A 25,017-nucleotide genomic window follows, 5' to 3' on the forward strand; every position below is an offset into this window, starting at 1 on the left:
TGTTTCCCCTGGCTCGGGATGGGTGGGGGCTGGGGAATCTAGAACCAGGGGACACAGTCTCAGAATAAGAGGTAGGCCATTTAGGACTGAGATGAGCAGGGATTTCCTCATACAGAGGTGAATCTTTGGAATTTTCTACCGCAGAGAGCCGTGGAGGCTCAGTCATTGAGTATGTTCAAGACCGGGATTAATAGATTTCTAGATATTAAAGATTTCAAGGGATATGGGGATAGTTCAGGAAAATGGCAGTGAGGTAGATCAGCCATGATCTAGTTGAATGGTGCAGCAGGCTTGAGGGGCCAAATGGCCTACGCTTGCTCCTATTTCCCATGTTCCTAATGGGGGAGTAGAACTAACTTGATTGCTCTTCAAAAGAGTTGGCACATATTCAACGGGCCGAATGGTCTCTTCCTTTGCTATACAATTCTATGTTTAATGATAGTTTACAAAGTACTGTCAGTTAAACTCAGAATCAATGGCACTGATAGCCTGGCAGTATCGTGACTTAATTGCTCACAGATTGGCTTCTTTAGAAATTTTCTGTGGGCTTGGAAATGTGCTTAATCGGCTTTATCAACAGCAGTTGGGCTGGAAACAGATGAATCTGTGGCTAGAATAAGCAAGGGTTACTGAAATAACAATGCAGCAGCAACCAGGACAGGTTTCATCTTTGTATGTTCGATGACCCAAGGCTAATACACCCGAGCAAAGTTAGCCTCAGCAATAATTAGACAATGAAAGTTTGTTTTAAAGTAGGATACAAACAAAGCAAAATTCAGTTGGATCTTTAGGTACCTTCAAAGTGCTGTACTGTTAACAGGCTTGCATTGGCATCACTCAATTCAAGGGACGTTCTTTGCATGCATGTCTGTACTCATATGATAGCATTTTCTGCTCCATATGTGATCTTAATTTATTGTTTCAAAATGTTAACCTTAAATTAATTGCCATATTCCTGCCTCTAGCTTTCAATTGTTATTAAAAAGGGATAAAGGCTTTATCATTTGGCATAGATATATCCAAGATGACATCCTGGTGTCAGGGTGTCCTGCTTTCTCTTGGTTCCAGTTTGCAATGTGGATTGGACTGGTGCAGGGGATTGGAGCGTGTGGGATGCTGAGCACTGTTCCTGCTTTGTGACAAAGTTAGAATGAATGGATGGGCTCCAGAGTAGAGCACAGGCAAACATTAAGACAACTTCAAAGAAGGTCAAAGAGGATTAAGAACTTTCACAAGCAAATGAAAGGTATCTCAATAGGAATAATTATTGCTGTGTGCAAATTGGCTGCCATGTTTGTCCACATTACAACAGTGACTTTACTTCAAAAGTCCTTCATTTACTGTAAAGCACTATGGGATATCCTGAGGTTGTGAAAGGACCTATATCAATGCAAGTTTAAAATAAAACTTCCTGAGTAGCCTGTGAGCTACCTACAATATTCCAGCAACTACGCAGAATTTACACAGAAACATTAGGCCCAACTGGTCTATGGCAGTGTTTATGCTCCACATGAGCTTTCTCCCACCTTACCTCTCAACTTATCAGCATATCATTCTATTCCTTTCTCCCTCATGCACTTATCTAGCTTCCCATCAAATGCAGCTATGCTACTTGCCTCAACCAAGCCTTCTGGTAGCGAGTTCCACATTTTCACCACCCTGACTTAAGAAGTTTCTCCTGAATCCCTTATTGGATTTATTAATGACAATCATATGTTTATGACCATTTGTTTTACTATCTTTCCTATAAGTTGAAACAGCTTTTCTGTTTACCCAACAAATCCTTTCATAATTTTTCAGATTTTCACTCGGCCATCTCGTAATCTTGCCTAAAGAGGCCCAGCCTTGCCTGTGTTAACAGACTTCAGCTAGTCCCAATCTCTTTGCTGGAAGCATTTTTCAGAGCCAAGTTCATATCCCACTCAATTATATACACACTACATTGTATACAAAATCTACTTGGCAACTACACAGTGGGCACTGAATGCATTGTTTTGATTCACTGCTATGTACACTACAGCGTATTCTAATTTGAAATGTAGGAAAATCTAGAGCAAATTATCAGTCGTGAAACTGGCATGTTAAATGGCAAAATTTAAGGTCTATGTCACTGAACTCACTCTTGTAGGAAAATCTGGTGAATGTATGTAAACTTTTTAAACACTTGACTAATACTCACAATTACAAACTCCTAATTAAACTCACAGTGGCCTGCCACCGAGCCTGATGCTGGGATTGCTGGGCCTGATCTTCTTGGTGGTGGCGAGGCTCCGTGGTGGCCCCCCCACTGCTCGGTGGTGGGGCCCAACTTTAAATATTTAAATAAAGGAAATAAAACATTTAAGTACCATTCACCGCGATCTTACCTACTGTCTGGAATCTTCCGTGCGAAGGGCGGCACTCATGTGCCTTCACTTTCCTGCCCAGGGAAAGCTGGTGCCATCAAGGTGGGGAAGGGGAGACTTAGGATTTTTAGTGAGGTGGGTGGGAGGGGGTGCGGTTGGAGAATGGGTTTAACTCTGCATTTCTCGTGTAGGGGAGGGGGAAGCAGTGACTTCTGCACTTCATGCAGTTGGGGAGAAGGGGGGAAAGATGTCAAATTTTCAATCGCAGTGTTTTGGGGTGGAGGTGGTAACGGGGTGGCCATTTATCTTCATTATATTGCGGGGGGACTTGTCAGAAATTTATTTACAGTGTAGTGGGGGGGGGGTTGCAGTTCAGGGTTCAAACTCTGTAGTTTCTGTGCTGGCGCTGGCAGCCCTTTAAAAAGGGTGCCAGCGCCTGCGCAGATGCAGCTGATGCTGTTCATGGTGTTACTGAGGCTGCCCCTTCCACATGATTGGGTGGGGGGGGGGGGGGGCGTGGACCGCCGAGTATTTAAATGAGCCACTGCGCACTAGATTGCAGTGGCGTGGCAGAGCGCAGCGCACCATTTCTTTTTGCCCACTGCCGGACCCAAAGGATTCAGAAAAATATTTACAAAAGGATTTATGTAGGTTATGGAACTGGAAAAATAGTAAATAAAATGTTACCGAAACATCAGAGTTCCACCATCTGCTTTATGGGTAATATCCTCAAAGAAATGTGAGGGGGCAGCCCTTCTGCTTTTAAATCCTTAAATTATTAAAATGCTCACTCTCTGTTGGCCCATCCTCAAGAGTTGTTTGTTATTGAAATCAGGCTGCAGAATATTTAGCCGGACTACTCTTGTATCCATGGTTTCTCTTTGTGGATAATTGCACCATGGAGTGTCAATTGGAGGAGGAGGTTGGCATCCTTCCATCTATGAAAGATGATGGACATGCAGCAAACAATCCATTTAAGTGGGGTGCTTTCTCTTGGTGCACCTTTGTTGATGGCTGTGAAGGCCAATCCTTGACAGACAGGTTCTGCCACAAGTGCTGCACATGAAGCTGCCAAGTGGCGCTGTGAATTGTTATTTTTGATGTTGGTGCCTATTGCCAAACTGCTGTAGCAACTGGTCACCATAGTAGTGCACACCAGTCCACAGGATGTCTTGGCATTTCCCTCTTTTGCCAGCTCGTGACTCCCAAGCGAGATAGTCAACATTTCGGGCCTTCATGTCATGCCTGCAAGCATCCTTGAAGTGGAGCTTTGGGCACCCCACTGGTCTTCTGGCCCCAGCTACCTCACCATACAGAAGGTTCTTGGGTATGTGATCGTCTTCCATCCTGAAGATGTGCCCCCGATCCACCGAAGCTCTGCCTTTGATAGCACTGCCGCATTTGTGATTTTGTCCTGCCAGAATATACCCATAATGTGCAGCAAACAGCGAAGGTGGAAATTATTGAGCTTCTTTTCCTGGTAGCAGTATGTTGCCCATGTTTCACAGCCATACAGCAAAGTGCTGAGAACACAGGCCTTGTCAACCATCGACTTGGTCCTGAGGGTCAGCTTAGTGTTATCCCATGAGCATTTCACAATTCGGCCAAAGGTGTTAGTTGCTTTCCCTATATGCGTATCGAGCTCTGCATCAAGGGACAGACTGTCACCATGGACCCAAGATAGCAGAATTTGTGAACAATTTGTCCTGTGATGCTTATAGTCAAGGAGAGCAAGTTACAGGCACAGGAGAGACAGTCCATGGGTCGTTATAGCTGAGTTTCAGTGAGCGACTAGCGCAGCATCATCAGCCAAGAGGAGTTCTCTGATCAGGACATGATGTGTTTTTGTTTTTCCTTTCAGCCTTGATAGAAACATCGAAAATAGGAGCAGGAGTAGGCCATTCGGCCCTTCGAGCCTGCTCCACCATTCACTATGATCATGGCTGATCATCCAACTCAGCAACCTGTTCCTGCTTTTGCCCCATATCCTTCGAGACCTTTCGCCCCAAGAGCTGTATCTAACTCCTTCTTGAAAACATACAATATTTTGGCCTCAACTGCTTTCTGTGGTAGTGAATTCCACAGGCTCACCACTCTCTGGGTGAAGAAATTTCTCCTCATCTCAGTCCTGAAAGGTTCTGGACTCCCCCACCATCGGGAACATCCTTCCCGCATCTACCCTGTCAATTCCTGTTAAGATTTTATAGGTTTCTATGAGATCCCCCCTCACTCTTCTGAACTCCAGCGAGTGTAATCCTAACCGACTCAATCCCTCCTTATACGTCAGTCCTGCCATCCCAGGAATCGGTCTGGTAAACCTTCGCTGCACTCCCTCTTATAGCAAGAACATCCTTCCTCAGATAAGGAGACCAAAACTGCACACAATATTCCAGGTGTGGCCTCATCAAGGCCATGTATAATTGAAGCAAGACATCCCTGCTCTTGTACTCGAATCCTCTTGCTATGAAGGCCAACATACCATTTGCCTTTTTTACCGCCTGTTGCAACTGCATGCTTACCTTCAGCGACTGGTATATGAGACCACCCAGGTCTTGCTGCATATTCCCCTCTCTCCGTTTATAGCCATTCAGATAATAATCTGCTTTCCTGTTTTTGCTACCAAAGTGGATACCTCACATTTATCCACATTATACTGCATTTGCCATGCATTTTCCCCACTCACTCAACTTGTCCAAATCACCCTGAAGCCTCTCTGCATCCTCCTCACAACTCATCCTCCCACCCAGTTTTGTGTCATCTGCAAATTTGGAGACATTACAGTTTGTTCCCTCAACTAAAGCATTAATATATATTGTGAATAGCTGGGGTCCTAGCACCAATCCCTGCAGTACCCCACTAGTCAGTGCCTGCCATTCAGAAAAAGACCCATTTATCCCTACTCTTTGTTTCCTGTCTGCCAACCAATTTTCTATCCATCGCAATACACTACCCCCAATCCCATGTCATAGAGAGATACAGCACTGAAACAGGCCCTTCGGCCCACCGAGTCTGTGCTAACCATCAACCACCCATTTATACTAATCCTACATTAATCCCATATTCCCTACCACATCCCCACAATTCTCCTACCACCTACCTACACTAGGGGCAATTTACAATGGCCAATTTATCTATCAACTTGCAAGTCTTTGGCTGTGGGAGGAAACCGGAGCACCCGGCGGAAACCCACGCGGTCACAGGGAGAACTTGCAAACTCTGCACAAGCAGTACCCAGAACTGAACTGTGAGGCTAACCACTGCGCTGCCCCCATGTGCTTTAATTTTACACGCTAATCTCTTATGTGGGACTTTGTCGAAAGCTTTCTGAAAGTTCAAATAAACCACATCCACCAGCTCTCCCTCATCAACTCTACTAGTTACATCCTCGAAGAATTCTAGTAGATTCGTCAAGCATGATTTCCCTTTCGTAAATCCATACTGACTCTGCCCGATTCTACCACTGTTCTCCAAGTGCTCTGCTATAAAATCTTTGATAATGGACTCTAGAATTTTCCGCACTACCGACGTCAGGCTGATTGGTCTATAATTCCCTGCTTTCTCTCTACCCCCCTTTTTAAATAGTGGAGTTACATTAACTACCCTCCAATCTGTAGGAACTGTTCCAGAGTCTATAGAATCTTGGAAGATGACCACCAATGCATCCACTATTTCTAGGGCCACTTGCTTAAGTACTCTGGGATGCATACCATCAGGTCCTGGGGATTTACCGGCCTTCAATCCCATCAATTTCCCCAACACCATTTCTCTACTAATACTGATTTCCTTCAGTTCCTCCCTCTCAATAAACCCTGTATTCCCCAACTTTTCTGGTATGATATTTGTGTCCTTCTTTGTGAAGACAGAACCAAAGTATACATTTAGTTGGTCAGCCATTTCTTTGTTCCCCATAATAAATTCCCCTGTTTCTGACTGTAAGGGACCTACATTTGTCTTCACCAATCTTTTTCTCTTCACATACCTATAGAAACTTTCAGTCAGTTTTTATGTTCCCCGCAAGCTTGCTCTCGTACTCTATTTTCCCTTTCTTAATCAATCCCTTGGTCCTCCTTTGCTGAATTCTAAACTGCTCCCAATCCTCAGGTCTGTTGTTTTTTCTGGCAAATGTATATGCCTCTTACTTGGATCGAATGCTATCTCTAATTTCCCTTGTAAGCCATGGTTTGGCTACCTTCCCCGTTTTACTTTTACGCCAGACAGGGATAAACAATTGTTGCAGTTCATCCATGCGCTTTTTAAATGTTTGCCATTGCCTTTTCATCGTCATCCCTTTAAGTAACGTTTCCCAATCCGTCATAGCCAACTCGTGCCTCATACCTTCGTAGTTTCCTTTACTAAGATTCAGGACCCTAGTCTCAGAATCAACTACATCACTCTCCATCTTGAAGAATTCTGTCATATTATGGTCGCTCATCCCCAATGGGCTTCGCACAGCTAGATTGGCAATTATTCCTCTCTCATTACACAATACCGAGTTTAGGATGGCCTGTTCTCTAGTTGGTTCCTCAACATATTGGTCCAGGAAATCATCCCGTATACACTCCAAGAATTGGTCCTCTACAGTATTGTGACGAATTTGATTTTCCCAATTTATATGCAGATTAAAGTCACCCATAAGTACAGATGTTCCTTTATCGCATGCGTCTCTAATTTCCTGTTTAATGCCATTCTCAACATCACCACTGCAGTTTGGGGGTCTAGATTGTAGAATGTACCATCTGACCTAGTGTGCAAGTAGACTCCTTCCATATCTGTAGGGAAGGCAAAGGTCAGGAGCAAGGAGAAGAAGATGCCAAACAGAGCAGGGGCTAGGACACAACCCTGTTTTACTCCATTCTTCACTCGGAAACTGTTCAAAGTGGAGCCATCAAACTGTACAGTGCAATGCATGTTGTCATGAAAGGAGCGGATGAGACTGAAGAGCTTTGGTGGACAGCTATTTTTTCCCAAAATCTTGTAGAGTCCTGCTGATGTCAAATGCTTTAGTAAGATCTATGAAAGTAAGGTACAGGGGTATACTCTGTTCCCTACACTTCTCTTGTAGCTGGCGTATAGAGAAGATCATATCCACAGTAGATCTGCCGGCATGGAAACCATATTGTGCTTCCAGGTACACTCAGTCTGCAAGTAAATGGAGTCTTTTAAGTGTGACCCAGCAAAGACCTTCCCCGTGACGCTAAGGAGCGAGATGCCCCTGTAGTTGTTGCAGTCTCCTCTGTCACCTTTGTTTTTATATAGTGTGATGATTTTGGCATCACGCATCTCCTGTGGAACAGAGCCTACTTTCCAGCAGAGAAGGAGAAGGTCATAAAGGTGTGGCAATAGATGGGACTTTCTGTGCTTGAGCAGTTCGGCTGGGATTCCATCCTCGCCGGCTGCCCTCCTGATCGCTGGGCAGTCTATGACCTTCTCGAGCTCCAGTGATGAGGGTTCTTCATCTAACTCATCCATGACAGGAAGTTGCGGGAGACGTTGAGCACAGACTGGGAGATGTGCGACTCACAGGAGATCAGCTCACAGTAGTGTTCAGCCCAGTGGGAGATTTGCCAGTGAGTACTTCACCATCTGCCGATATCAGGGCAGCAACTTTGGTGATGGCAGGGCCAAGCGCTCTCGTGATCCCTTCGTACATAGCTTGTAGATTTCCTCTGTCACATGCCGTTTGGATTTCTTGACAAAAGCTGATCCAGTGTTTATTTGCCTAGTATCACCCTCTCCTTTGCATGGCTGTCTTGGCTACTTTCAGGTAATGCAGTGTCTTAGCTGTTGGGTTTATGTTGTGCACCATGTGGGCTTTGTTTTTTGCATCAATGACGATATCATCTCTGCTGAGTAGGTCTCAAACCAGCCCTTGTTGTGGGTTCTGCCTTTACCAAATGATGCTTCTGCTGCTTCATAGATGATTGAGCTTCGTGACTGCCAAGCTTAATCAATGCCAGCATTGGTGCTTCTCATTAAGGTTTTGGTGGGTAACAAGCATTCTAGCGACAGTGCGAAGTACTGGTATTTCACATCACTGCTTATGCAAGGGATGTTGATGCATGGCAGGGCCATCGTGTTTGCAGCTGTGGAACTTACGGGAGAGCACCTTCACTCTGCTGCTGCTAAGAGACCTGTCACAATTTGCACTATGGCAGCTGCGCAGATCGTACCTCCTCGTGATGACTAGGTCTAGTTGGTGCCAATGACCAGACCATGGGTAACGCCATGATATCTTGTGGCGATGTCTACCCTGGAAGGTGGTGTTGGTGATGCAGAGTTCAATCAGGTGTTTTCCATTATGTTAACTGTGCCTCTATTGGATAATAACTGCAGGGCGATGAGATGCTCCGAGGTTGCTACTGGTGGCTCAATTGACTGCCAGATGAGTGCTCATTGTGAAGCCTACACCATGCTCATGACAATCTTCGGAATTCTTTCCATGCCAGTAGAAGGTGTAATTAGCCTCTCGGATAGAGCCTGTGTCGGCTAATCTAGTTTCTTGTGGAGCGGCAATGTCAACACCAAGCTTGTGTAGCTCACGGTCAATCAGGGCTGTCTTGTGTACACTTGCTAATGAGTGTACATTGTTGTTCATTCCAGGACACACAGTCCTCACATTTTAGCTTCCAAGCCGAAAGGTTACCTTTCTTTGCTTGCTGCGTAGTGGAGACATAGTTTTAGGAGTTGTCGACTTGCCTAGCATCTGCATCCTCTTGTGTATGGACTCCACATTAATTGGGGCCACAAAAATAAAGCAAGCAAAGTCTCCCAATGGCTACAAAGTTATCACTGGAAATGCAAATCTCAATGTTAGAAAGGGCAGGATCTAGCTACAATAGCCTGTCAACAACCACTGCCCAGATTCAAGTATGAAGCATACAGATAAGAACATAAATAGGAGCAGTAGGCAGCCATATGGCTCCTTGAGGCTGCCCCGCCATTCAATACGATCATGGCTGATCATCTGCCTCAACTCCACTTTCTCATCTGCTCCATATCCACAGAATATTCTACAGAACTAAGGAGAATCTTAGACGTTTACAGCACAGAGAAGCCATTGCTAGAACAATACAAAATTAAGCTCTCAGCCCTGCTCTATACCCACCTTCCATTTAAAGCCTGCAATGGCCTAGCCCTGTCCTTATGCTTGCGGCCATGTATTTCATACTGTAAGGATTCATTGGATCAAAAAAAAATTCTCTTAACCTCTCTCCGCACTTAAGATTAATAGATAATCCCTCATCATTGACTTCCTGACCTGGGGAAATTGCTTTTGCTGCCAATCAAGTCTCTTTTGATGCTTTCATGGAATGTGAGAGTTGCTGGCGAGTGCAGCATTTATTGCACATTCCTAATATCCCTCGAGAAGCTGGTGGTGAGCCACCTTCTTGAACCGCTGCAGTCCATGTGGTGTAGGTACACCCACAGTGCTGTTCAGAAGGGAGTTCCAGGATTTGGACCCAGCAACAGTGAAGGAACGACGATATTGTTCCAAGTCAGGGTGGTGTGTGGCTTGGAGGGGAACGTGCAGGTGGTGGTATTCTCATGTGTCTGCTGCCATTGTCTTTCTAGGTGGTAGAGGTCACAGGTTTGGAAGGTGCTTTCGAAGGAGCCTTGGTGAGTTGCTGCAGTGCGTCTTGTAGATAGTACACACTGCTGCCACTGTGCACCAGTAGTGGAGTGAGTGAAACCTGAAGGTGGCGAATGGGGTGCCAATCAAGCGGACTGCTTTGTATTGGATGGTTTGAGCTTCTTGAGTGTTGTTGGAACTGCACCCATCCAGGCAAGTGAAGTGTATTCCATCACACTCCTGACTGGTGCCTTGTAGATGGTGGACAGGCTCTGAGGAATCAGGTGGTGAGGTACTCACCGCAGAATTCCCAACCTTTGACGTGTTCATGAAGCCACAGTATTTATATGGCTGGCCCAGTTAAGTTTCTGGTCAATGGTAACCTCCAGGTATTGATGGTGGGGGCCTTCAGCGACAGTAATGCTGTTGAACGAGAAGGGGAGATGGTTAGATTCTTTCTTGTTGGAGATGATCATTGCCTGGCACATGTGTGGCAGGACTGTTACTGTCATTTATCAACCCAAGCCTGAATGCTGTCCAGGTCTTGCTGCATGCAGGCACGGACTGTTTCAGGATCTAAGGAGTTGTGAATGGTACTGAACATCGTATAATCATCAGTGACCATCCCCACTCCTCACCTTCTGATTGAGGGAAGGCAGCTGAAGATGGTTGGCCTCGGACACTACCCTGAGGAACTCCTGCAGTGATGTCCTGGGACTGAGATGATTGACCTCCAACAACCACAACCATCTTCCTTTGTGCTAGGTATGACACCAAACAGTAGAGAGTTTTCCCCGATTCCCATTGACTATTTCCTAATTTAAATCCCCTCAGCCTTTTTTTGCTCCAGTGGAAATAGTTTTGGTATCTCAGGTTTCTCATCACTGCCATAATCCTGGTAGATCTAGACTGTATGACTTTGATGTCCTTTGTCGAGTGGGGTACATAAAACTATATATTATAACATGGCCCACCTATTGCCTTGTACAAATTCGCTTTTTATTGTATTTTATGCCTTTGTTTTTAAATCCAAAATGCTACCTGCCTTTACAGTTTTATCTACCACACTCTCTCATTCAATGAATTATGTGTCTAAACCTTTCTGGATGCATACCCTATTGACTTCTCAGCATTTGCACGAGTACTATAACCAAGTCTGGTCATGGATGAACAACAACTTGCAATTATATAGGGCCTTTAACGCAGTACAACATTCCAAGGTGCTTCGTAGGAGTGAGTTCAATCTAGTGTCCAAGAGATCTTACATGATATTAGATAAAATTAGATATCAACAGCAAACAAATGTTTTCTTCTTGAAAAATGTCCTTAAATGCAACCAGCTGCACAATAAATGGTCAAAGCACATTTAAATTGTCAATGTATGATAGTAGCTGGTGTTGAGATTAATGCAATGTTCAATTGTCAAATAAATGTTAAAAAACATACATTAACTTACACAATGTAGTATAATGTACAATATTTTTAATATTTAACTGTTACAGGTACAATGTTTGCTGATCTTATGTGCTGTAGGTGTTTGAAAACAAGGCTACAAACAGATGACACACACACAATTTAGAAGGATGTAGTTTGATTGTGTTTCAACGTAAATTAAACTCATTACAAACTTGTTAAAAGCATATGACAGCAATATGCATCTTTTTCCTTGTCTTTTAGTTAAAAGTCAGATATGCACCAGTAACCCATAAACCATGCTATATGTCCTACTGTTAATCAGGCCACCTAAAATAAATTAAATTGGAAAATGTTTTCTCTACTTAAGAGCTTAGAAATTAGAGTAAAATACCCAATTATCTTAAACATTTTAGTTTTGTTAAAAATCAATACAGTATTTTCCTGTGTCTATTTCAATATTTTAACACCCAGTACAACACTGATGCACCACAGCCTGTGATATCAAGTGCAGTGCTTCCACCTCCCCATTCAGAGAAGCCATATGAAATGGCCCCTCACTGTAGCACACTTTTCATATGATTTTCAAAAAGAATTATAACGAAGGATAACTATGTTTTAGTGAATTTCATATACAAATACATTGACATACAAGAATCTCAGCAGTCAGACCGATGGACTGTTCATTAAACTTCAGCATTGCTAAAATATTGGCTCTTCACCACTTCACTCTCAGAATGTAAAAGTAAATGCCTTGTGTATGCTGGGCTCATTGTGTTGAGGTTATACCATGGTGCAGTAAAAATTATTGAAAATCAAGGTCATTAGACTGGCATGACGGTCAATAGTTCTAAACTATATATAGAGTACTAGAAGATTTGAAAATAGTTACTTCAGTTCCAAAAGTTCCATAGCAAAAAATCTTTCCACTTCAGCAGTAGAAAAAGTAGTAATGTTCTACAGGTATGGTTAAAAGTTGTAAGAGGATGTTTTCTGTATAAAATGTATTGCAGACATTTATGAACTGGTTTAAAACTTGACAGTGACACAAGTTATGTATGTATAAGACAGTATTTGGTCTTCTCAGAAAGACTGCATGAAATGATAAACAAAGCTGTAAATTTCCTATTTGTTGAGCAATTTTAAAAATGTATAAATATATAGCAGCGTCTTAAAGGGTTTCCAGTTGCCAAAGTCCACACTAAAAATGTAAAGTACAACAGGCTCCCAATTAGATTATGAAAATGTATTCTTTGGAAGTCATGAATTAAATTAATGTTTTATCTCTAATTTACTAATTGAATATTAACTTTACAAATTTAGAAAGTAAAATTATATCAGTGCACCCTGATCATTTCAACTATTAACTGATACTTTAAAAAAAAGGCAAAATAAAATTTCTGAAAAATACAGAAAAACTCAACTGAAAGAAATAAGTACATAAGACAGATAAAAATATAAAATTGGTATTGCACAGCACAAACCAATAGGCATAAACATATCCAGACCTTTTAACTAGCTCCGAAGACTTAATGTAGGATCGATTCCAATACAAAAATGTACAAATAGGCTTTTTTTTAGGCAGAGACAATGTTATAGGATCAAATGTGTTTCTTTGAACAAAGAGTTTATGGCACCCATTCTCACTGAAAGTATTTAAGGCCTACGACCAGAAAAAATTTCTCCAAAAAGATTTCGGAATCGAGAACTGCAATGTGAGCTGCTCTTCCAATTAATGAATTAGCTGTGTTGGGCAATGCGTGGATAACATCATATCGAACCAAATTACATTCCTTGTTTTCCAGCACGGGCGATAGAAGATTTTGGATCATCTCAGCATACACTGGCCCTGTAAAATAGATCAGACATGTGAGAGTTTTCTTGCTCCATAAATATTTTTTAAAAAAGAACCATTTAAAAAAAGCTTTACTAGGCCTGAATGTAGAATTCAAAGTAAATCTTTTGTGCATTAGTGTGTCATGCCAAAGTACGTTGGCATGTGCCATGATATATAGAAATTGATGTGAATGTTGCACAGTCTGACCTGTGCATGTGCAGATTATTTGGTACTTTGTGAATTGTTTTCACTTTCCCTTCTTTTTAAAGTAACAAAAAAGAATACAAAGGATTGGAATCCTCATCACTGTCATTGGTAGAATCCTTTAAGCAATAACAGCTCTCAGGTATTTAATCTTACCTGACTGTTTATCCTTTAAAGCTGTTTTGCATATCTCAATTCGAGCAGAATGGTAGGGGACATAACGATCTTGTAGTGAGCCAACTAGCACCACGTTTTTGAAGTAATGGAGACCTTGGAGACAAGTTAAGATGTCATTGAAACAATTGCTTCCATATTACTGATGTAGTTTTATATATCTGAAAATGGTATCAAGAAAGCAAATCTACTGTTTGAACAGAAAGTGCGTGTTGGGTAGGAAAGTGTTTGGAACATTACCCTTTCACCTAAAATGTTGGTCCAAATCAAGCCCAATTAAGACATTAGAAGCGACACAGAATGTAAGTCACATTATGGTAGCAAAGTAAAAGTACATACAAATCTAATCACCATAAATTTCATGCTGCAGTTGACATTTATGCTGATTTATAGTCAAAGCAAGAATCACCCACACTCCCAAGTCCAAAATAAACAGGAACAACACACTATTGGAAAACTATAGATTAGAGGAAGTCAGGAAAACTTTTTATCATGTGGAAAAGATAAATTAAATTGCTAACAGCAAATAAAGGTGAATACTGGTTCGCAAATCAGCATTACTGGCCTGAAATGGCACCAGTAGGCAACATGGACATTTGGGATGGGTCTGTACAGTTCGGACCCCTATGTAGAGGGGTTTGTTACAGCACAAAAAAGGACAATATTCCATTGTTTAAAAGAAAGGATAAGGACACCTAATGATGCAGAGACACAAAATGAGACAGAAAATAAAATCCAGAAATAAAATCCACTGTGCCCGGGCAGCACAGTGGTTAGCACCGCAGCCTTACAGCTCCAGCGACCCGGGTTTGGTTCTGAGTACTGCTTGTGTGGAGTTTGCAAGTTCTCCCTGTGACCGCGTGGGTTTCCGCCAGGTGCTCCAGTTTCCTCCCACAGCCGAAGACTTGCAGGTTGATAGGTAAATTGTCAATTGTAAATTGCCTCTAGTGTAGGTAGGTGGTAGGAGAATGGTGGGGATGTGGTAGGGAATATGGGGTTAATGTAGGATTAGTATAAAATGGGTGGTTGTTGGTTGGCACGGACTCGGTGGGCTGAAGGGCCTGATTCAGTGCTGTATCTCTGAATAAATGGCATATCTGCAGTTATTTGCTACCCTTTCAAAAATTTCAGACAGCTACATTTTTATATTTTTACAACTAGCAAACAAAGAAGCTATTTATTTTGTAATTGAGTAATTTATTAACCAGTGACTACACTTGGTATTCTGCAATTCCTCAATATGCATTCAATTTATACGTGCGGGTTTAAGAAATATCAACATTTTTATATTACTTCTACAAACATGAAGCAATCAGCCTGAATGCAAAGAAAAATCATTTGATTCTCGCAAAAATATTGCATCACACCAAAAGGTAATGCAGGCACTAAGTGATGATGAAACAACAAACAACTTGCTATTACATCTAACATTTCTGTAGCACCTACCTGCTTTTTTACTGAGTTTGTACAGAAAAGTTTGCCGAGGATCAGAGTGATCTCGACATGTCAGCTGTAGTAGGGATCCAGACTTTTTCCACTTCTGCATAAACCAGAGTCCTGATAATGAAAGTAATGCAACAATATATAAAAGTCAATAAGACAATTACAGCAAGAGTAGCCCAAAGAAATGACTGAAACATATAAGTTCAATTTCAGCTTGAAGTCTTTATTTTTAATGTACACTTTAGAGAATTGGGTGTCTTTGGACCTATGGTTCCCAAAGTTCTCCACCACTTTTTCTTGAGTCTTTTGTAGATCAATTTATAGATATTGATTGGTATGATCAGTCAAAAGCTCCATTATTGTTGCATCATGCGACTATTAGGATGGTGGAAGGTGAACTAGATGGACCGTGGTCTCTTTTCATCGAGCAATTTTTATATTCCTATAAATGTTTCTCAATGTACACTAAAATATAGAGCAACTGACCCTCTCATCTATCAATTAAAAAGCATTTTGGTCTTTCTCTATGGGCACCAGAATTCCTCTTTCATCAGTAGCCATCAGATATATGGTGTGGAACAGATTCCTTACTTCTTTAAATGAAGTTCTCTACATGGAAACTGATGAAGCTTGCTCACTGAAGGATTGCCCAAGTTCAAGTAAATGTCTATCAAGGCAGGGATGTTAATGCAGTCACACTGGCTGAGCTGAACACTTAAAATAAAATGGTCGTGCCAGATCTGCCAAACAGCTTTCGTTTTATAAACTTCAATGGGTAAAATCAAGCCAGTCATTTTCCAGGAATGGTACAAATAAAAAGCAGTGATGTCCTTCTTAATGCCTAAAATTGATTTGAATTCCCTTACTTTTTTCTAATGCCTGAAGTAAAAGATTTGTTTTTATTCCAATGGCTACCTTCTGCCTGCTTTTTTCCTGTTCTATCTCTCTCATATAATGCTACTGTTAGATGGCCAAATGATGAAGGCTACAGATATCTATTAAGGACCAATAAATTATGAACACTGTTAAGTAGGTTTGGTTCAATCTCCTAGCCCATTATGAAATCAGGAGTGTGAATGGAATACAAGACTTGTTCAAAAGTTAGGTCCATCATTGCTTTTTTTTTTATTAATTCGTGGAATGCAGGCATCGCTGGCCTGGGCCAGCATTAATTGCCCATCCTAACTGCCCTAGAGAAGGTGGTGTTGAGCTGCCTTCTTGAACCATTGCAGTTCTTGTAATGTAGGTACACGAACAATGCCGTTAGGGAGCTTTAGGATTTTGATCCAGCAACAGTGAAGGAATGACATTAGACTTCCAAGTCAGAATGGTGTGTGGCTTGGAGGGGAACTTGCAGGTGGTGGTCTTCCCATGCATCTGCTGCCCTTGTCCTTGTAGGTGGTAGAGGTCACGGGTTTGGAAGGTTCTGCTGAAGGAGCCTTGGGGAGCTGTTGCAGTGCATCTTGTAGATGGTACACACTGCTGCCACTGTGCGTTGGTGGTGAATGTTGAATGTGGTGGATAGGATGCCATTCAAGCAGGCTGCTTTGCCCTGAATGGTTTGAGCTTCTTGACTGTTGTTGGAGATGCACCCATCCAGGCAATTGCAGAGTATTGCATCACACTCCTGATTTGTGCCTTGCAGATGGTAGACAGGCACTGGGGGAACCGGAGGTGAGTTACTAGAATTCCTAGCCTCTGACCTGCTCTTGTAGCTACAGCATTTATGTGGCTAGTCCAGTTCAATTCAGTTCCTGGTCACCTGGTAAGCCCCAGGATGTTGATAGTGGGGGAATCAGTGATGATAATGTCAGTGAACATCAAGGGGAGAAGGTTAGATTCTCACTTGCTTGAGATGGTCATTGCCTGGCACTTGTGTGGTGCAAATGTTATTTGCCACTTATCAGCCCAAGCCAAGATGTTGTCCAGGTCTCGCTGCATCTGGACATGGGTTAATTCAGTATCTGAGGAGTCACAAATGATGAACATTGTGCAATCATCAGCAAACATTCCCACTTCTGATCTTATGATGGAGGGAAGGTCATTAATGAAGCAGCTAATGTTGGTTGGGCCTAGGACACTACCCTGAGGAACTTCTGCAGTGATGTCCCGGGACTGAGATTTTTTTTTTATTCATTCATGGGATGTGGGCATCGCTGGCCAGGCCAGCATTTATTACCCATCCCTAATTGCCCTAGAGAAGGTGGTGGTGAGCTGCCTTCTTGAACCGCTGCAGTCCATGTGGGGTAGGTTCACCCACAGTGCTGTTAGGAAGGGAGTTTCAGGATTTTGACCCAGTGACAGTGAAGGAACGGTGATATAGTTCCAAGTCAGGATGGTGTGTGACTTGGAGGGGAACTTGCAGGTGGTGGTGTTCCCATGCATTTGCTGCCCTTGTCCTTCTAGTTGGTAGAGGTCGCAGGTTTTGAAGGTGCTGTCTAAGGAGCCTTGGTGCATTGCTGCAGTGCATCTTGTAGATGGTACACACTGCTGCCACTGTGCGTTGGTGGTGGAGGGACTGAATGTTTGTAGATGGGGTGACAATCAAGCGGGCTGCTTTGTCCTGGATGGTGTCGAGCTTCTTGAGTGTTGTTGGAGCTGCATTCTCCAGGCAAGTGGAGAATATTCCATCACACTCCTGACTTTTGCCTTGTAGATGGTGGATAGGCTTTGGGGAGTCAGGAGGTGAGTTACTCGCCCCTGGTTTCCTAGTCTCTGACCTGCTCTTGTAGCCACGGTATTTATATGGCTACTCCAGTTCAGTTTCTTGTCAATGGTAGCCCCTAGAATGTTGATAGTGGGGGATTCAACGATGGCAATGCCATTGAATGTCAAGGGGAGATGGTTAGATTCTCTCTTGTTGGAGTTGGTCATTGCCTGGCACTAGTATGGCGCAAATGTTACTTGCCACTTATCAGCCCAAGCCTGGATATTGTCCAGGTCTTGCTGCATTTCTACACAGACTGCTTCAGTATCTGAGGAATCATGAATGGTGCTGAACATTGTGCAATCAGCGAACATCCCCACTTCTGACCTTATGATTGAAGGAAGGTCATTGATGAAGCAGCTGAAGATGGCTGGGCCTAAGACACTACCCCGAGGAACTCCTGCAGTGATGTCCTGGAGCTCAGATGATTAACCTCCAACAACCACAACCATCTTCCTTTGCGCTAGGTATGACTCCAACCAGCGGAGGGTTTTCTCCGATTCCCATTGACTTCAGTTTTGCTAGGGCTTCTTGATGCCATACTTGGTCAAATGCTACCTTGATGTCAAGGGCAGTCACTCTCACCTCACCTCTTGAGTTCAGCTCTTTTGTCCATGTTTGAACCAAGGCTGTAATTAGGTCAGGAGCTGAGTGGCCCTGGCGGAACCCAAACTGAGTGTCACTGAGCAGGTTATTGCGAAGCAAGTGCCGCTTGATGGCACTGTTGATGACAGCTTCCATCACTTTACTGATGATTGAGAGTAGGCTGATGGGGCGGTACTTGGCTGGGTTGGACTTGTCCTTCTTTTTGTGTACAGGACATACCTGGGCAATTTTCCACATTGCAGGGTAGATGCCAGTGTTGTAGCTATACTGGAACAGCTTGGCTAGGGGTGCGGCAAGTTCTAGAGCACAGGTCTTCAGTACTATTGCCGGAATATTGTCAGGGCCCATAGCCTTTGTAATATCCAGTGCCTTCAGTTGTTTCTTGATATCACGCGGAGCGAATCAAATTGGCTGAAGTCTGGCATCTGTGATACTGGGGGCTTCAGAAGGAGGCCAAGATGGATCATCAACTCGGCACTTCTGGCTGTAGATTGTTGCAAATGCTTCAGCCTTATCTTTCGCACTGATGTGCTGGGCTTCTCCATCATTGAGGATGGGGATATTTGTGGAGCCACCTCCTCCAGTTAGTTGTTAATTGTCTACCACCATTCACGACTGGATGTGGCAGGACTGCAGAGCTTAGATCTGATCTGTTGGTTATGGGATCGCTTAGCTCTGTCTTTCGCATGCTGCTTACGCAGTTTGGCACACAGATAGTCCTGTGTTGTAGCTTCACCATATTCTCTGTCCTTTAACCAATTCTCTATTCATGCTAATATATTACCCCCAATTCCTTAAGCCCTCATCTTGTACAGTAACTCTTTTGTGGCACCCTTTGAAATGCCTTTTGGAATCCCAAATATACTACATCCACTGGTTCTCCTTTACCTCCCCTGCTAGTTACATACAAATAGATTTGTCAAGTACAATTTCTCTTTCATAAAACCATGTTGGCTCTGCCTAATCATACTATGGTACTAAGTGCCCGATTATCCATTCCTTAATGATGGATTCCTGTATTTTCCTGATGCCTGATGTCAGGCTAACTGGCCTGTAGTCCCCAGTTTTCTCTCTCCTCCTGTTCCTGAATAGCAGTATTACATTTCCTACCTTCCAATCCACTGGGACTGTTCCAGAATCTAGGGAAATTTGGAAGATCACGACCAGTGCATTCACCATCTCTGCAGCCATCTCTTTTAGAACCCTAGGATGTAGGCCTGGGGATCTGTTGGCTTTCATTGCTATTAATTTTTCCAGTGTTTTTTTCCTTACTAAAATTAATTTCTTTAAGTTCCTCACCCTCATTACAGCTTTGGTTCCCCTCTGCTTTTGGTTGTATTTTGTGTCTTCTACTGTGAAGACAGACACAAAGGGTTGAACTTTTCCACAGTGTCAGGATCATAAGCAGGACCTGAGCCTGCGCTTGGTCTCACAGTACGCCTGCTGGGGCAACTCTATGCGATGTGGCTTCCTAATTGGCCACCTCTGTGCTTGCCGTCCAATTAAGAATGGCAGGTGGACCAGCGAAACAGGAGGCCCAATAAAAGGGCCTGCAGCAATGTCCGGAGACAGCCCAACGGAGAAGGTGTACGTTGCTGGGGAAGATGGAGACCTAGGCGGTGCCTCAAAGTATTGCTAAAGTATGGATACATCTGTAGGCTCAGTCATCGCAATACTGAACAGAATATTTTAAGATACCCTTTAGAATAAGGGTGCAATTAATTCATCTCAATTTTGTTAAAACACGTAGCATATGTCTCAGTAAATCCTCAATTACATCACCCATTATTACTGTTCAGACTAATGATGTAACACAGTGAAGTGTGCGCTTTTATGACCAGTCACATGTAAAATGACAGCTGGTCAAGAAATATTTTCTCTGCTACAATTAAGGGAATTAATTTTCTGAAGCTTTCTTGACACATCCGATATACCATAGATCAATTTAAAAATTGCACTGGCTGGCTGGCTGTTATGGTGAGTTATGATGATCTGGAATGTACTTCATAAAGGGCAGCAGAAGCAGATTCAAAAGTAACTTTCAAAAGGGAGTTGGATAAATACTTTAATAGGAAAAATTGCAGGCTATGGGGAAAGAGGGGGGAGTGGGACAAGTTGGATAGCTCTACCAAAGAGCTGGAAAAGGCACAATGGACCACATGGCCTCCTTCTGAGGTGCATCATTCTATAGATGTGAAAGGTAATATTTTGGGTGCTAGTTTTGACCAGGGTCTATGCCTGTATTATAAATTCCTGTTCTCTTCAGATGCTGCCTGATCTGCTGGGTGTGTCCAGCATTGTTTGTTTCAGATTTCCAGCATCAGGTTTTTTTCTTTTTAAAAATAACTTGTTAAAGATTCAATAATTCCATAGTACTACTTAAATCTCTGTCAGACTGTAATACTCGAAATCCTGAAATGATCCTGTTAATTTCTTCTGTACAATTGAATGTAGTTTCTACTTGGATCTTCATGTAGGACAAAGAGATATCTTTATGGGCCTGTTTTCTGAGGATGTGCTGAACTCAGGTTCCAGTGATGCAAAACCAATTTAATATCTGAATGGGAGGAAGAAGTATTTTGTGAACTAGTGCTGGGGCTTGCTCTGAATGTATATATGAAGGGGTATTTTGATCAAGATTGCAAGCAAAACACTATCATTTCTTTTAGATGCATTATGGCATTTGTTCAAGGCACCATTACAAACAGTTTTGGCACAATTATGCTGCTAAAAAAAACCTTAGGAACACACCAAGATAAAGGAAAAGTGCAGATATGGAATTACTTTTATTTGTCCCCTTAGGCTTGAGGGAAGTTAATGAAGTACAATATTCTAAATGGCGATATTTAGAGAGTATGTTGCCAAATCTTTGCTGTCTAGAACCTGGTCTCTTCTGCCTCACCTTATTGTAAATTGTATTTTGTGTAGAAACATTAGTGACAAGAGTTGGTGATTCAGCCTCTTAAGCCTGCTCCATGATTTAATCAGATCAAGGCTGATCTGTACTTAAACTCCATTTATCCACCTTAGCCTAACATCCCTTGATACCTATACCTAACAAATATCTATTTATTTAATAGCCATTTTGAAAGTTTCAATTGACCCAGGATCCACAGCCTTTTGGAGCAGAGAATTCCAGTTTTACATTATTTTGAGAGAAAAAGTGCTTCCTGATTTTGTTACTGATTGGCCTTGCTCTAATTATAAGATTATGGCCCTTATTCTTGATTCCCTCTCCAGAGGGAATAGTTTCTCTTTATCTACCTAGTCAAATCCTTTTAACATTTTAAACATCTCAATCAGATCATCCTCAATCAGCAAATTTTCATGTTTTTCTGAGCAGAATTTTTCCTTATTTCATTTGTGTAACATTTGCCAAAATTACATTTTATTTCCATTGGTAAATTAGATTACAATCAACAGCCTTGTTTACACCTCTCCTCCACCAAAACGTTGCCCAGGAACTGTTTCAATACTTGAAGAATATTTTTATTTTGCCTGATCACCACAGGAGACGTCAAGTTATTAATAAAGTATTATCAACCCTATCTGTAATTACTTCCATTACTTTCTATGTTGGATTTTAATTACATTTTTCCATTTTGGTTTGCTGCCGATATACAAACTGCAGCTTCTGTAGGTTTTAGCCACCCTAAAATATCAACTTTATTACTTTACAATCATACTGATTGTAGTTGCCGATTCTTAAGACAGCTATTTAATCAGACCCGAAAACCTTTTAGAGTTTTACTCTTGGGGAGATTTGAAATGTGCACGTGAATGCTATCTCAGCCAAAGCAAACTGCAACTTTTGTAATGTCTAATACCCTCAAGCCTAGAATCTTTTGTGCTGTTGCTGGTTTTGAATTATAGCACTGTAGAGTATAAATGGTTAGTGCTCTTGTTTAATTAGAACTATCATTTGACAGTGTCAAACAGGATTCAAATTGCTCGCAGCTACTTCCCAAAAAACATCCTCAGCATCAACCGAAATGCTCCCTGAAATATTTCAAAATCACATGACCTGGAGGGCTGCAACACATCTTTGCACCAAATGAGGGGGGAAAAGAGAGAGATTACAGCTTTTCTTTATTCACAGAATGTTGGAAATTTGATATGATTTATTTAATAGCACTACATAGAAATTACAATAGGGAAAAAGGCCTTTCAGCCCAATCCAGTCTGTATTTGTCCTGAACGTGCAGCTTTCTCTAGTTTCTCTCTTAGCTCCCCTTATGTCCTCTCTGAGCTCACCTTTGCAAGATTCTAGGCTTGAGGGTATTAGACATTACAAAAGTTAAATGGCCCTAAACTTTTAACTAGGACTGCTTTTGTACTGTTGAATTGAGGCAGGTGCAGCATCACAAGTGTCCTTGTTATTGCAAAAATAAATTATTATTCTTAGAAAGGAGGAAGAAACGACAGGGTGAAACTTAAACCTTTTGTCATGCTAGGCCCCTACCTGCCAAGAATGAGACACATTAATTTTGTCATGAATATTGATTTTAAATTGTTACTGAAGTGAAGAAAGGACTTGTTAAACAGATCAGCCGTGGCTGGAAAAGACATTTGCATATTAATAGACAGTGTTTGGAAGGACAAAGCAGCCATTCCCCAAAACATTCAACCCAAAATGGACTTTTGATCACCAGACGTTGAAGATGGGGGAGCTCGCATTCCAGGTTGACTGCTAAGATGGCCCGAATATACAAACAGACGTGGTCAAACCAGCTAGTCACATGACTAAACTGCTGGGCAACCTGAGTTTTTTGAATTTGTACAAACAGTTTGGGAAAAAGTGTATCTGTTTGCTCCTGTCTGCTCTCATCTCTTTCTCAAAAACCTCTGAATCCACATGAACCCCAAGATAGAAAAGTCTCCTACAGTAAATAAGGTTTAAGAAGACTACTGGGCCCCAATGAAAAGCAAGATCTACCTACAATCAATGACTCTACAGTCAGCTTGAAGAACTGTAATAACAACTCTTCAGATATTGCCTCAAACTTTTCCACTTGATTTTTTTCCTGCTCTTTTCTGTCTCTATTTGCATGTGTGTATTGCACATGCATGCTAGCGTGGGCATGTCGCGTATCCATAGGTGTCAACCGAATTAGAGTTTATATTTAATAAATTTCAACTTTTCTTCTTTAAACCTAAGAAAGCCTGTTTGTACTGGTTTCTTTGCCTTATAATTGGAAAGCACTGAACAAGGATTCACCAAGGGGGAGCTAAAACATGGTGTGTTTAAAATTAAACCCTGTTACAGTAAGACCAAGTGAAGGCTGAAAGGGAACCCTAGACCTCTTTCTCACCTGGTTGTAACAGTGCGATATCTCATCTCTGTGGGAACGCGTTCAGAACTTGTGATATATGTTGAAATATAATCAAATAAAATCCTTTTTTACTATCATTCAGTAATAAACTTCACAATTTAATATTAAGTATGTTAGCCTGTAATTTTAATAGTTTAGTTTTATTTTTCATCTGTTAAAATTAGGAAAAAGCAGGTTGAACTTCAGTTGCATTTACAGTGAGAACTCTTGTTGCTTTCAAGGTTCATGGGCTGTGTCATCAACCATGAAAACAGAAAACAAAACAAATAAAAGACTGTGCTAAGGCTTAAAAGTGATAAAGGAGATCTGAGGCCAGCCATTGATTGGATGGATTTTTTCAGAGTTTTGGTTTTTGGGTTATATACTAGGGGTTTTGGGTCATTCTCAGTTTCCAAGGCCCAAGGAGAACACCAGACAGGTTCACAACTGTATATGAACAGGTGGCATGAGCTACATCTCCTACCCATGGATCAACAGAGTTATGTAATTCTCAACTGTTCCTTGTAATCTGCTGCTTAAATGCTGTAATTTAATAATTCTCACTTTGCCTAAATAATAACTAAAACATTATGGAGTCAGCTTTGATCTACTGAACACACAATTTAAAGGGACTCTAACTGACTACATCTTGCCCATAAGATGCCTCTCCAGTTAAAGCCTGGCTCGCGTATAAAATTAAAACCCGACCCGAGCCACGCCTGACCACAGCCAACCCGAACCCGACCCGAGTGCTTTTATTTTTGCGCCCAACCTGACACGAATATCCTTGATCTGTTCCAGCGGCAGGCTATTCCTGGAGATGGAGTTGTGGGGAATCGTGGGTAAGCCTAATTCTGTGACTTCCTGGAAGCAGTGTCCACCCCGAGCCGAATGCTGGACTCAGAACTTCGACCCGACTCGAACCCGACACATGTAGTCGGGTCTGGTTGGGGTCAGGTTGGGTAGCCAGGCTTACCTCCAGTTCCCTTGCTCCTATTCCTGCTGAACTGCTGACCACCCAACTTCCCTTCCCAGCCGTATGTTAGCTAATTTTTTATTAGCTTTTTTACATGGGATGTGAATGTCACTGGCAAGGCCAGCATTTGTTGTCCATCCTTAATTGCCCCCGAGAAGGCGTAGTCCATCTAGTATAGGTAGACCGACAGAATATTGCTAACGATTCTCTCTCGGCAGGTACTGCCCCCTCCCCTTCAAATCTGCCATCATTACCTCCTTCAAAAACCCACCCTTGACCCCTCTGTCCTTGCAAACTACGCCCGATCTCCAAACTCCCTTTCCTCTCAATTCCTTGGACATGTTGACTCCCAAATCTATGCCCATCTTTCACGCAACTCCATGTTTGAATCTCTCCAATCAGGTTTTCACCCTTGCCATAGTACTGAAAC

The 25,017-nt window shown here is 42.3% G+C and overlaps 1 protein-coding gene across 5 annotated transcripts in view; it reads right to left on the bottom strand.

The window, feature by feature from the left end:
* Window positions 1-11,382: 11,382 nt before the first annotated feature.
* fam135a (family with sequence similarity 135 member A) overlaps window positions 11,383-25,017 on the bottom strand; it is a 319,597-nt gene continuing 305,962 nt past the window's right edge. For 4 of the 5 annotated variants that reach the window (XM_068020133.1, XM_068020127.1, XM_068020126.1 and 1 more), the window contains 3 exons: window positions 14,990-15,100; window positions 13,526-13,639; window positions 11,383-13,177 (listed from right to left, as the gene is read on the bottom strand). In XM_068020133.1, coding sequence (XP_067876234.1) covers window positions 12,972-13,177; window positions 13,526-13,639; window positions 14,990-15,100 — 431 coding nt within the window. In that variant the 3' untranslated portion in view covers window positions 11,383-12,971. Of the gene's footprint in view, window positions 13,178-13,525; window positions 13,640-14,989; window positions 15,101-23,611; window positions 23,660-25,017 lie in introns of those variants that run through there. The other variant, XM_068020128.1, reaches the window with a different exon arrangement.

Source organism: Heterodontus francisci, chromosome 3, assembly GCF_036365525.1.
Source record: "Heterodontus francisci isolate sHetFra1 chromosome 3, sHetFra1.hap1, whole genome shotgun sequence".
NCBI classification, from domain to species: Eukaryota; Metazoa; Chordata; class Chondrichthyes; order Heterodontiformes; family Heterodontidae; genus Heterodontus; species Heterodontus francisci.